The sequence below is a fragment of the Sus scrofa genome, chromosome 4 (genome assembly GCF_054392235.1).
Source record: "Sus scrofa isolate SSC_HxYL_T2T_F1_AM1 chromosome 4, Sscrofa_HxYL_maternal_Yorkshire_Landrace_v2.0, whole genome shotgun sequence".
Taxonomy (NCBI): Eukaryota; Metazoa; Chordata; class Mammalia; order Artiodactyla; family Suidae; genus Sus; species Sus scrofa.
The window spans coordinates 34,523,125-34,536,863 of record NC_139386.1 but is presented as its reverse complement, the minus strand read 5'-3'; the positions used below and the strand labels follow the sequence as shown (position 1 = coordinate 34,536,863).

The 13,739-nt window shown below is 47.0% G+C and overlaps 1 protein-coding gene across 1 annotated transcript; it reads left to right on the top strand.

Moving 5' to 3' along the window:
- Positions 1 to 1,749: 1,749 nt before the first annotated feature.
- Positions 1,750 to 11,286, top strand: ODF1 (outer dense fiber of sperm tails 1; the record flags this gene model as incomplete). The annotated part of the gene is given in 2 exon segments (NM_214255.2): positions 1,750 to 2,131; positions 10,734 to 11,286. Coding segments are annotated over 2 exon segments (789 nt in total). The 3' UTR covers positions 11,203 to 11,286.
- Between the last annotated feature and the right edge of the window lie 2,453 nt (positions 11,287 to 13,739).

Below are 13,739 nucleotides of genomic sequence, written 5' to 3'. Positions count from 1 at the left end.
AGAGAGGCGATTGGAGAGGCAGGCAGAGGCCCTACTGTTCAGCACCTTGTAAGGATGTTGGCCCTTCCTCTAAGAGGGCAGAGAAATGCTGAAGGCTTTTTCTGCCCGGGGGTGGGGTAGGGTTGAGGGGAAGCGAACATCACTCTGGCTACAATGTGGAATGTGCAGAGTGGGCTGGGTGGGGCCTGAGTGGATGTGGGGAAGGACAGCCCAACTGGCCTCCTGGCTACCCCTCTGGCCACCATCCGCCGTCCAGAATCTGGCTGGCTGTCCCCTGCCTTCCAGCAGAAGACACTGCTCCTGTGTTACCCTTACATTGCACCTTTGGTGTGGCTGCTGGACATAGCCTCCCACTTCTCTCAACAGAAAAGAAAAGCAGAGATTCTTCATTGTGCTCAAAATAAAGTTCAAACTCCTTAGCAGGCCCACAAGTCCCTTCCAACCTGGCCCTTGTCTCCCTCTCCAGTGTCAAGCCAACCACTTGTCCTCAAGCACCCTATGCCTTAGCTCACTAAAAGGGGAATTGAGAGCTGGAGAGCAGTTTGAGGGGAACGGCCCAGAGGAGTAGAAGTAGCTGAGCCAAGGCCAAGGCTGAGCCCCAGGCCCTGCATGTTGATCCAGCTGAGAGCACAGGAAACTGGTCCAAGTCGGGGTTTCAGATACTTGGCTTTGGGCCACTTCAGACAGTTGGATATAAGAAGATCAAGGATCAACATTTAGGAAGCACTTGGGGACCACGCATCTGGAGGCTTGGACGTAGGACCCAGAGGTGTGGTTGTTGGGAGGTGGTGACCAAGGCCAGGACCCTAAACACTGAGAAATGGGAGCTTAAGAGTGAGACCTGGGCCACTGGAGAACTGAGGTTCCAGGATAGCCAGGATGCCAGCTAAGAAGGAATGGGCAGTTCATAAAGAAGGGGCGGAGTTCCTGTTGTGGCTCAGCAGAAACGAATCTGACTAGCATCCATGAGGACGCAGGTTTGATCCCTGGTTGTGCTCAGTGGGTTAAGGATCTGGCATTGCCATGAGCTGTGGTGTAGGTCACAGATGCAGCTTGGATCCTGCATTGCTGTGACTGACATAGGCCAACAGCTACAATTCCAATTGGACCCCTAGCCTGGGACCCTCCATATGCCACAGGTGCAGCCCTAAAAAGACAAACAAACAAATAAAAAATAAAAAAATAAAGAAGGGGCAAGACTCAGAAACTTAGGATTCAGAAGGTCAAAGTCAAAGGCTGATTTGAGGATGACTTGGTAACAAGAACCATGGGAAAGCTCTTTATATCTTTATAGTGGGAATAGCAACCAGAAGGAATCCTAGAGTATAAGAGGCAAGGTGTCAAGTCAAGGCCAGAGCTAGAAGGGTGTAGAGAGAGGGGCCAGGTGGCTTCTTCCATCCCCCGACACCACGATCTGCCTCGCTCTGGCTAGTCTGCCAGGCATAACGCTGACAATTCCAGGATAGGGAAATTTAGCCCAATGAACCCCCAAGACCTGTGACTGCTTGGGGGCGGGGGGACCCATCCCAATTCAACAGGAATGAAATCTCAGCATGAGTTTGGTTCTGAGAGCAGCCCTGTGACTCTAAGGAGAGTCTCTGAAGACTGTGGCTGTGTACGGTTCACACGGTAACCAAAGACTATGACATACTTAGAGTGCAGTGAGGTCATAGAACACAAGCTTTAAAGTAAGTGAACCATGCGTGCCTCATTTATTTTTAAAAGACACTTCTGAGAAGAGCTTAGAACAATTTTTTCCCCCCGAGTGCCATTTTCCACAGGTACTCACAGAGCAATAAGGTGTGACTGGAATGGCTGCACTGAGTTGCCTTTTGGACAGTGTTAGAAGGGACATAAAGAAGGTGGACAGAGAACTAAGGCAGCTGAGATGCATCGACGAATTCAGCACGCGATGCCTGTGCGACCTATACATGCACCCTTATTGCTGCTGTGACTTGCACCCGTACCCGTACTGCCTGTGCTATTCAAAGCGATCCCGCTCCTGCGGGCTGTGCGATCTCTACCCGTGTTGCCTGTGTGATGTCAAGCTTTACTGTCTTCGACCGTCTCTCAGAAGTTTGGAGAGGAAAGCCATCCGAGCCATAGAAGATGAAAAGAGAGAGCTTGCCAAGTGAGAACTTCCTAAGATTTTTCTAATTGGTATAGGAGCCTCCGAAGCTGGAATGGCGTGGGGTTGGGGCGGGAGGAGAGGGGACAATCAGTACTTGAACAAAGATGAGATGGGTTCAAGTAATGACTCTGGTGACTTTAGCCAAGATTTAAGAAAGATGAAATGGGTCCATGACGGAAATTGTAAGATTCTCAAAAGACAGTGTAATGATGTCGATTGGCAAGGTTGTTTTCGGCTTATAGCAGGAGTGCCAACGTGATAAATAATGTGGCTCTAATGAAGGAGAGAAACAGGGGGTGTCATTAAAAAGCTATTGGAAGCGGCAAACTAAACATTTTTTCTGGTTATGAGTAAAGTGATCTGAGTATACTTCGGCTCACAGAAATGGCTATGGGAGAAGTAATAATAATTGATCAAATCCTTAATGTTTGCCAGAGGCTTTACGAGCAGGGGAGCAAATTGAGCAATAGAGGCATTTCTTTGGTTTTGCAGGAAATCCTTTCTCCTATTCTCCAACTCTAGACAATTTAAAATTCATCTGGAATTGAGTTTATTGTCTGCCTCCCCCTTCGACTGCAGTAAAGATTGTGCAAATAAACCACAGAACTGAGAACCCAGATTTCAGAATAGAGTTGAAAAAGTTTGAATTGAATTGGGTAACTTTAATTGCACTTTAAAATTTTTTGGTTTTGATCACATTTTATTTTTTACCTAAGAAAGCTTTCTTCTTCTGTCTACATATGCTATTTAGTCTGCTGCTATGATGAAAAACGTGGTTGAAAGCACTGTCCTCTGGTTAAATAATTGTTATATCCATACATCGAGATGATATGTAGATGTAAAGAGGACCAAGGAAGCATTGGAAGTATTGTCATGTTAAGTGAGACAGGCAAGGTGCAGAACAGCTACTTAATAGACTACTATTTTTTATTATTTTAATTTTTTTGCTTTTCAGGGCCGCATGTGCGGCATACGGAGGTTCCCAAGCTAGGGGTCCAGTTGGAGCTACAGCTGCCAACATACACCACAGCTACAGCAATGCAGGATCCGAGCCTTGTCTGTGACCTACACCACAGCTCATGGCAATGCCAGGTCCTTGACCCGCTAAGTGAGGCCAGGGATCAAACCCGCAACCTCATGGTTCCTAGTCAGATTTGCTTCATCTGCGCCATGATGGGAACTCCTGCTACTATTTTTCAAAAGATGGGCACAGATAGATGGTCTTTTTATTGAACTATATTTGACACATGCCACTGCGTAAATTTAAGGTGTACAATGTTGTTAATTTGATACACTTATATATTGTAATATTATTGCCATTGTCATGATAATTAGCACGGCTGCTATGTTACATAATTATCATTTCTTTTTAGTGGCTGGAATAATTAAGTTCTAGTCTTTTAGCAAGTTGGATAATTACAATACAGTATTTATTGCCTATATTCACTATACTGTGCATTAGATTTCTCTAGGACTTGACTACTGGTTGCCAGCTTGTATCCTTAAACAATATCCTTCTCATCTAATAGACTAATAGATTAGATGATAGATAGATAGATAGATAGATAGATAGATAGATAGATAGATGGATAGATAGATAGATAGATAGATAGATAGATGGATAGGAAGAAAGAACATGATGGGTGGATGGAGGGAGGGAGAGAGGAATGAGACCCTTGAAAACAGTGACAGTAATACTTCACTCCCAAGGGCGACAGGGCAGTTGTTGTGCAGGTCATCAGTCACCCAAGGTCAGAAATGGACCTCCCTCTGCTGTCTGAAACTCACCTTGAACCACTTTTAATTTTTACTCCTTAGAGTATCCAGTTACATAAAAGCCATGCAGTGTGAGTCAGGGGTTCTCTTTTAAATGTTTGGTCTCAATGAAGGGTTAGTTGTGAGCAGGTCTGTGACCACTTCCCTGAGCCTCTGAACACTCGAATACCCTTGAGCCAAGTCCTCCCAGCTTCTGTCTCCTGGCTGTCCCTACTCTCAGGACCCTCCAGGTAAGGTCTTCACCACCTGGGCACCCTCTGCCTCCTCCAGGAGTCTACACAATGAATGACCTGCTGTAGATACAACTTCAAGCTTAATTCTCTTTATTCAATTCTTAATTCTCTTTATACTTAATTCTTGTTTATACAAGAGGTAATGTTTTCTATGGATTGTGATAATTTTCCTGACAAGGCCTGGATGTTTTTTTGTTTGTTTGTTTGTTTTCTGGCTGTGTCCGTATCACATGGAAGATCCCGCACCACAGCATTAACACAAAACACTGCAGTGACAATGCCGGACCCTCAACCCACTGTGCCACAAGGGAACTCCAAGGCCTGTATTTTTGCTAATTTTTTTTTTTTTCTGTTGTCTGAGGGAGTACATCAAGCTGCTGATGTCTTTACATTAATTCCCGGTTCTTCGAACTGATAACCCAGGGTCCATTTCTGAAGTGACCTCAGGCCTGCCTTCTTATATTTCTGCCCAGCCACTTTTCTTCCTATTTATACCACCCTGGGAAGCCCTCCTATTAATTCTGACAGCTTGACACTTCACTATCCTGAAAAGCTTAGTATTACCTGCAATCCCAAATATTCAGTTTTCTGAATATGGATGAAAATGTTAAACGCTGATCCAGCTCTCATCCCAGAGGACTCCCTCTGTTAATATTTTTTTCCAGCAAAATGCCTCTTTTTTCTTATCTCTCAGCTCCCAAACCATGACTAAATAGATCCAGAAATACTATGTTGATTCAATTTTTCAAAACCACTCCCGGTGTGAAATCTTGCCCAAGGCTTTTAGCATTTAGAAATCATAGGCGCAGGACCTCTTACCCCTTAAAGAGAAAGCTAGCAGTTTGGTTAGGTCATGACATGTCCTTTTCAGATGCCAAGCTGTGTTATCCAGAAGATTCTTCATCCAATGGGACAGTAGAATTCCTTGGCCTGGAGTTGCCATGGCCTCCCTGGAACTGTCTTTCTTTGTGAGAGTCTGTGTGCTGTCTTTGGGTCTTCCTTTAATAACAGGCAAGGTGCTTGGCTGAGCGTATAATTCCCGCCAGGAGTCTTTTAAGCCTTCCTGGTGTGTGTTATTTGAGTGGTGTGTGTGTGTGTGTGTGTGTGTGTGTGTGTGTGTGTGTGTGTGTGTGTGTGTGTGTGTGGAGTGTTTATAGACCAGGTACAGAAGGTCAGTTTCTTTTCTTTCTTCTTCTTTTTTTTTTTTTTTTGGCTTTTCAGGCCGGCATATGGAGGTTCCCAGGCTAGGGGTCTAATTGGAGCTGTAGCTGCCAGTCTACACCACAGCCACAGCAATGCCAGATCCGAGCTGTGTCTGCGACCTACAGCACAGCTCATGGCAACACTGGATCCTTAACCCACTGAGCAAGGCCAGGGATTGAACCCGAAACCTCATGGTTCCTAGTCAGATTCGTTAACCACTGAGCCACGACGGGAACTCCATAAGAACGTCCAATTTCTTTCCATTGTTTAACTGAGCAGCTGCTTCAAAAGACACCTTGGCCGTATCTTCATCTGTAGAGACCCATGTAAGTACTTGCATTTCTTCAGCTCTTTTAATATTCTTTTTCCCCCAAAAGCACCTTTTGCACCCCAAGCACCAGCCTTTCCCCTGACTCTTCCTTCCGCCTCCGGATTGCTAGAGATTGAAGTAACTGAATTTGGTTTCCTTTACAAGAAGCCATGCGACCAGCCTGATGGAAGTTGGCACCGGCTTCACCCCACACTTTGTAGGCTCCCTGTCTTCTGTTCTCCAGTGGCAGAACCAAAGCCAGCCCCTCCTCAATCCTGTCCTTAGGAGTTTAGGATCTCTACCGCCTGCCTCTAGTCCTGATGCGCAAATGAACCTTGATTTGCAGCTGCACCTAGGGAGGCAGTGGGCTCAACCTGCCCTTTGCTGGGGCCTGGAAACTAATCCTGAGACTCTGCTTCCTTCCACTCATCCAAGTATCTGAGGTCGGCTTGCGGCTCAAGAAGTTCCCCTAAAACTCCCTACAGGAGGGGCACCATCTTCTAAAACCTTCAAAAACTTGCCCTCTCATTTCTCCCTCACGCTCTGAGTATGCTTTTCACAGAATCGCCCTCACTGGGGGAGCGGGCGCGGGTGGGAGTGGGAGTCAGGGGCCACTGTCAGCCTTCAGGGTGCATTCTTTGTGGTCTAGCAGTGCTTCCCTGGGTCCCCACCCCGGGGGGGGGGGAGTCTTTCCATCCCCCATCCTCTGACCCATATAGGTCAGGGCACAGCAGGGCACAGTCACACCGAGGGCAGAAACGAATCTGGGGGGCTTTACGGCGGCTGGCAGGTTGGCATTGCCACGGAGAAGAGAGCTTGCTATTTCCCTATGTGTCCCTACAGAGCTGGAAGGGACCTGGGCCCTTTGGTCCCCTCTCATCACGATGTCTTGGTGCCCATAGGTCTCGGAGTCTAGGCATCCCAGGGTGGCAGGAGTAGGAGTTGCTGCCCATCCAGGCCAAATGCACATCCATTATTTGACCTTACTGTTTCATGACACAGGACTTGGGGCTTGGTCAGTAAAAGCTTTGACTTTCAGGGAGGGCTGTGTAAGCCTGGTACAGCATGATAAAGAGACTTACACTTCACTGAGCAGAACCCAAGTGCCCAGCATGTGCCTTCAATCTAATCCTTATAATAGCTTTGCCTCCTTACAGATGGTGAAACAGAGTCAGGGGTAGTGGTCTGGATGATCAGGAAATGGCAGAGCCGGGACTTGAGGCCAGGTTTGCCTGAGTCTGGAATCCATGTGTTTAACCACCTGGTCAGTGATCCTTAGAGTGATCCGCAGCCAGCATCACCTGGAATTTGTTAGAAATTCAAATTCTTGGCTCCTCCCCAGCCAGGCTGAGTCAAGACTTTGGGGGTGGGGTCCAGATACCTGTGTTTGAATGACCCCCGCAAGTGTTCAGATGTACCCGTGTTGTGCTCTGGTCTCATTCAAAAGTCAGGAGGAGAGAGACAAGGCAGGAAATGGCAAGAGGGAGAAGAGAGGAGAGAGAAGGAAAGATGTGTTGGAAAGGAACAATCGAGCCTATTGGGCCAGGGGCAGGGGTCAACATTTGGAGAAAAAGGACAGTATGCCAAGGAAAACGAGAGGAATGCCAGGCTCCATTCGATTCAGAGAAGAGACAGGCCTTCTCGTCGTCCTCATTACTTATTCGTCACCCGGCTGAACCTGATTCATACCTGCATGAAGAACAAAAGGCAGGCTGTATCGCTCACCTTTGCTGTGGGCAGAATCACCTTCAGGAGCTGGTCACACATTCAAGTGAAATCCAGCTTCAGTCGGGAGAAGAGGCAACAGCCCAGAGTGGCTGGCAGACAGACAGCACTGCCCTCTGGCTTTTCCCCAGCTTTCTGCCACCAACCAAAGAGGCTGCCTTGCCTCTGTTTACTGTGACTAAGGTCCACGCTCATGATAAAGAGAAGAGCAGGCCATCTTCCTTTGCCCAGAACTCCACAGAACCAAGGAAAATCCCCTATGGGGTGACGGGGACATCGACAGGCGGGAGTCAGGTTGCAAGTTCAGAGTTAAATCTGATGAGTACCATGAGGCTTCTGCAATCTCTCCTGAATTCGCTCATCCCCACTGATAGCCCCTGACCTAAAAGCAAAAGGTAGAAGAAACTGGACCCAGCCAAGACGTTGGGGGCAATTTCCTGAAGACCCACAATTGTGAGACCCTGTCCAGCTGCTGCAGGAGGGAGGGGGCCAGAGTGACAGGAAGAGAGGAAGAGGGGGAATCTAAGCAAAAACAAGAACAAAATGGAGTTCCCGTCGGGGCGCAGTGAAAACGAATCCAAATAGGACTTGAGGTTGCACGTTCGATCCCTGGCCTCACACAGTGGGTTAAGGATCTGGTGTTGCCCTGAGCTGTGGTGTAGGTTGCAGATGTGGCTCAGATCTGATGTTGCTGTGGCTGTGGTGTAGGCCAGCAGCTACAGCTCTGGTTTGACCCCTAGCCTAGGAACCTCCATGTGCCGCAGGTGCGGCTCTAAAAAGACAAAGAAAAAAAAAACACTTATACTCCAAGGGCAGATTGCTAAGAGGAGGAAATGGACCTGGGAGCCAGCTTTGGCTTGTAGATCTGCCTCCCAGATCTATCTCCTGCACAAGGCAAGAGGGCTTATGGGTATTTTTTTTAAAATAATGTGTCTTTTTGCTTATCTATTTTTTCTGAGCTTTCTACAATGAACTTGTATAACTTAAGTAACAAAAAGAGGTACATGTATAACAATTCAACATAAAGAGTAAGAACTAAAAATGTACCTCAAGTCAGTCACAAGTAAGAGTCCAGACTCCTCAAGCCAAAGAGCTTCTAGAAAGCACGCATGCTGAGACCTCCCTTTGGAGGCCAGGAGATGAAAGAAGATTTACCAAGAGAGTCTCTTAAAACACATATTTTTAAAAAACATATCATCTTCTTTATCATCATCATCATTTTCTGGCTATGGTGTGCAGCTGCTGGATGTGAGATCACAGTTCCTAGACCAGGGATTGAACCCAGACCACAGTACTGGAAGCACTGAATCCTAACCATTTGACCACCAGGGAACTCCCACTTTTTTTTTTTAATGTTAAAGAGATAAAAGAAGACTACTTCAGAACATTACATCCTCTTTGGAAGAATCAGGCAATTAGAAAAGAAAGTGGGCCCTGAGCAAGCCCAGAGTATGCAAGGCCGATGCCAGGTCACCGAGGCTGAGTCGAGGTCCTCATAACAGTCTGACTGATGGTTAAAATCATGACCCTGGCATTTAACAGGTCTAGATTTGAATCTCAGCTCTGCCATTCACCACCGTCACCATCTCCCCATCTGTAAAATGGTGACAACTATACCTGCATGATAGGGTTCTTACAAAGGTTAAATGAAACAAGGTCTCTGATGGCCTAACACTTTCCCAGGGACTTTGAAAGAAAGAAAGAGGAGTTCCCATCATGGCTCAGTGGTTGACGAATCCGACTAGGAACCATGAGATTTCGGGTTCAGTCCCTGGCCTTGCTCAGTGGGTTAAGGATCCGGCGCTGCTGTGAGCTGTGGTGTAATGCGGCTTGGATCCCGCTTTGCTGTGGCTCTGGGATAGGCCGGTGGCTATGGCTCCAATTACCCTGGGAATCTCCATATGCCATGAGAGCGGCCCTAGAAAAGGCAAAAAGACAAAAAAAAAAAAAAAAAAAAAAAAAGAAAGAAAGAAAAAGAAAGTCCTAACATCCTAGCCATGTGCCAAGCAGTCGTATAGACCCTTTTCATTTAGTAACTAATTTAAATCTCACAAAAGCCCTAGAAGTGGGTTACTATTATCACCTCAATTTTACAGATGAGGAAACTGAGGCACAGAGAGGTTAAAGAGCCTAAGCAAGTTTCCATAACTAATAAGAGGAGGAGCTGGGATGTAAATGCAAGAGAAAATGATCATTTTGTAACATATGGAAATATCAAATCCGCATGGTATACACCAGGGGCTAACACAGTGTCGTAAGTCAATGCACTTCAAACAAACACACACCCAAGCAACCAACCAACTAAATGGATAGAGAGATCTGAGGAGTCCCTGTTGTGGCGCAATGGTTAACGAATCCGACTAGGAACCATGAGGTTGGGGGTTCGATCCCTGGCCTCGCTCAGTGGGTTAAGGATCCGGTGTTACCGTGAGCTGTGATGTAGGTGCCAGACATGGCTTGGATCCAGCATTGCTGTGGCTGTGGCCAGCAGCTGCAACTCCAATTTGACCCCTCGCCTGGGACCCTCCATAAGCCACAGGTGAGGCCCTAAAAAGCAAAAAAAAAAAAAAAAAAGAAAGAAAGAAAGAAAAAGAGATCCGATTTACAGGGCCAGGGTGTGGGGAGGAGGGAAGGGGAAATGGGATGAAAGTGGTCAAAAGGTACCAACTTCCAGTTGTAAGATAAATAGGTACCAGGGATGCGCCCTACCACACAGTTAACAGCACCATCGGACACGTGAAAGTTGTCAAGAGAGCAGATTCTGAGCTCTCCTTACAAAAATAACTTTTTCTCCTCCTAATTTTGGATCTATATCAGACGACGAATGGTCACTAAAGTTATTGTGATCATCGTTTCATGATGCAGGTAAATCAAATCATTACGCTGTACACCTTAAATTTATACAGGGCTGTGAGGCAACTGTATCTCAATAAAACTGGAAGAAAAAAAAAAAAAGAAAATTCAAAATAGACGAATACAAGACAAAGATCTGGAAAGCCAAGCATCCATCTGTTGTTAACGGGTTACCTGTGGGGGAGTGTAATTTACGTGACAGGACTGTCGTTTTTTACTTTTCGCACTTCTGTAAAGTTTGGCTTTTCACTATGACTAGAATGTATTTTTGCATTTCCTTTTTTTTAAGGAATTCAGCGAGAGACAAAGTGATAGGCAAGAAATAGATTTCTTAAGATAGGATGCTTGTGAGAGATGCAAACGCACAGGCACGGAAGCTCTGCCTCTTTTTGCTGTTTTTGTTTGTTTGTTATAGAGAGGTAAAAATATTGCTTGTCAAGCTACGTCCGAATTCCCAGGTCTGAACTTCTTCCTCCAACCCTTTCCTTATCCTAAATTCCAGATTAAGAAGAACAACAAATAGAATTCTGGCTTCCTCTTGCTGTAGCAGTAATATTTTAGGATCGGTAAACGTGTGCGGCTTTGAACCTGATCAAGTCAAGGTTCGCGTGAAGGACGGAAAGGTGTGTGTGTCAGCCGAGCGCGAGAACAGATACGACTGCCTGGGATCGAAAAAGTACAGCTACATGAACATCTGCAAAGAGTTCAGCTTGCCCCCTTGTGTGGACGAGAAGGACGTGACGTACTCCTATGGGCTCGGCAGCTGTGTCAAGATCGAGTCTCCCTGCTACCCTTGCACGTCTCCCTGCAACCCCTGTAACCCCTGTAGCCCCTGCAACCCCTGCAACCCCTGCAACCCCTGCAACCCCTGCAGCCCCTGCAGCCCCTGCAGCCCCTGCAACCCCTGTGACCCCTGCAACCCATGCTATCCCTGTGGGAGCCGGTTTTCCTGTAGGAAGATGATTTTGTAAAGTGTAGGAACCCAGGACCTAGTAGAAGTCAGGTATCCAGCCAGGCAGCTCTTCCAGTGTTTCTGTCCCCCTCCCCACAGTCCCTGTTACTCAACAACTTAGGAAACTGAATACATAACTGCAATCCACTAGTGTGTGACAGTCTTTTGGTTCAACCCACTTCGGAGCCCCGCTCAGTCAGTGGGCATGAGAAGGATGAATGGCAGGAACGGCAGGTGAGTGGTAAGACACCCCTAACCACCCCCCGCCCTCCCCGCCCCCCACAGCCCCTATTTCATACCCCACCACCACCAAATCCCAGGAAAAGATGCTTTGGTGGTAGACATCCTCAAGCACTATTTTTCCCAAATGATTCTGTGGAGTTCCCACTGTGGCACAACAGGATCCATGGCGTCCCTGTAGTGCTAAGACACAGGTTTGATCCCCTGCAGGCACAGTGTGTAAAGGATCTGGTATTGCCGCACCTGCGGCTTAGGTTGCAACTGCAGCTGGGATCTGATCCCTGGTCGGGGAACTCTGTATGCCCGCAGGCAACCAAAAAAAGAAGAAAGAAAAACCCAAATGATTGTGTGACATGACATGTGATGTGACCTAGCACTGAAACAAAGCAGTCAAAGCAGAAACTGAGACTAGTGAGGGTTGAGGGCAAGTGCTTTTCCAGAGGCTGGAAGCACTGGAGAGAAAGTGACTCCCCAAGGAAATGTGGTTGGGGTTTTGCTGGAGCAGCGTCAGAGTAGAGAAGCGGGGGAGGGGAGAGCATATGGTGGGGTGGCCATAGGGCTGGCCCTTTCTCAACATCCCTGTGATGTGGGGGAAGGGCCAGCTTGGGTTCAGGATGGTTGGCAGCCTCCTCAGGATTTATTTCCACGATCTGCTTTTCTCAATCCCTAAAATTCCTTTAAGGCACAGAAGTTCAGTCCAAAGTTCATGAGTGGAAAAGTACAGCTTTCACCACATGATAGCAGAGTTCACCTGAACTTGGACCCTCCTGGACACAGCCCATGAGTCATTCTTGAGACAGAAATAAGTTAAAGGAAGAGACGATGGGGAAGCATCGAAATGAGGACATGGGCTGGTTTCAGATATGACGCAGGGAACATAAAACATTCACGTTGGGCAGTAATTTGCCCTTTTTTTTTTTTTTTAAGGGCTGCACCTTTGGCATATGAAGGTTCCCAAGCCAAAGGTCAAATCAGAGCTGTAGCCACTGGCCTTTACCACAGCCACAGCAACTGGGGATCTGAGCCGAATCTGCAACCTACACCACAGGTCGTGGCAATGCCAGATCCTTAACTCACTGAGCAAGGCCAGGAATCGAACCTGTGTCCTCATGAATGCCAGTCAGATTCATTAACCCCTGAGCCACGATGGGAACTCCAGTCTTTTTTTTTTTTTTTTCTGTCTGTTTGCCATTTCTAGGGCCACTCCTGCGGCATATGGAGGTTCCCAGGCTACGGGTCTAATCGGAGCTGTAGCTGCCAGCCTACACCACAGCCGCAGCAACGCGAGATCCGAGCCACGTCTGTGACCTACACCACAGCTCACGGCAACACCGGATCCTTAACCCACTGAGCAAGGCCAGGGATCGAACCCACAACCTCATGGTTCCTAGTCACATTCGTTAACCACTGCGCCACGACGGGAACTCCGAGATTTTTTTTAAAGTCTCCCCAAGTGGAGTTCTCATCATGGCGCAGTAGAAACGAATCTGACTAGGATCCATGAGGATGCAGGTTCAATCCCTGGCCTCACTCAGTGGGTTAAGGATCCAGCATTTCCATGAGCTGTGGTGTAGGTCGCAGACGTGGCTCAGATCTGGCGTTGCTGTGGCTGTGGTGTAGGCCAGCAGCTGTAGCTCTGATTCAACTCCTAGCCTGGGGAACTCCATACGCCTTGGGTGCAGCCCTAAAAAGATAGATAGATAGATAAATGTCTCCCCAGGTACGGTTGAGAAACTCTGGATGGAATCTTAAAGCTCTCCCAAGCCTTTTTTTTTTTTTTTTTTCAAAGCTTCCTTCAAGTTCAAGGTTAAAGTATTTTGATGGTGATAGCAAACATATTTTGCTTTCAGTTGAGGGATTTCTTCCCACTAATACAGGTGAAGAAAAAATCTAGAACATTATAGAAACGTATTACTTAGCAGTTAGGTAAAAATGAATGTTTGGGTGTACCAAATGGTAGAATTACCTTAAGTGTCTTGTCATACTTTGATTACATATTCATAAATATGCTAGTTTTTTTTTTTTTTCCTTTTGGTCTTTTTAGGGCTGCATCTTTGGCATATGGAGGTTCCCAGTCTGGGGGTCCAATCGGAGCTGTAGCCACTGGCCTACACCAGAGCCACAGTAACACAGGATCCAAGCCGAATCTGCGACCTACACCACAGCTCACGGCAATGCCAGATCCTTAACCCACTGAACGAGGCCAAGGATCGAACCCTCAAACTCATGGTTCCTAGTCAGATTCATTTCTGCTGCGCCATGATGGGAACTCCAAGTATTCTAGTTTCCAAGTAATATATTTTGAAATGGATTTTG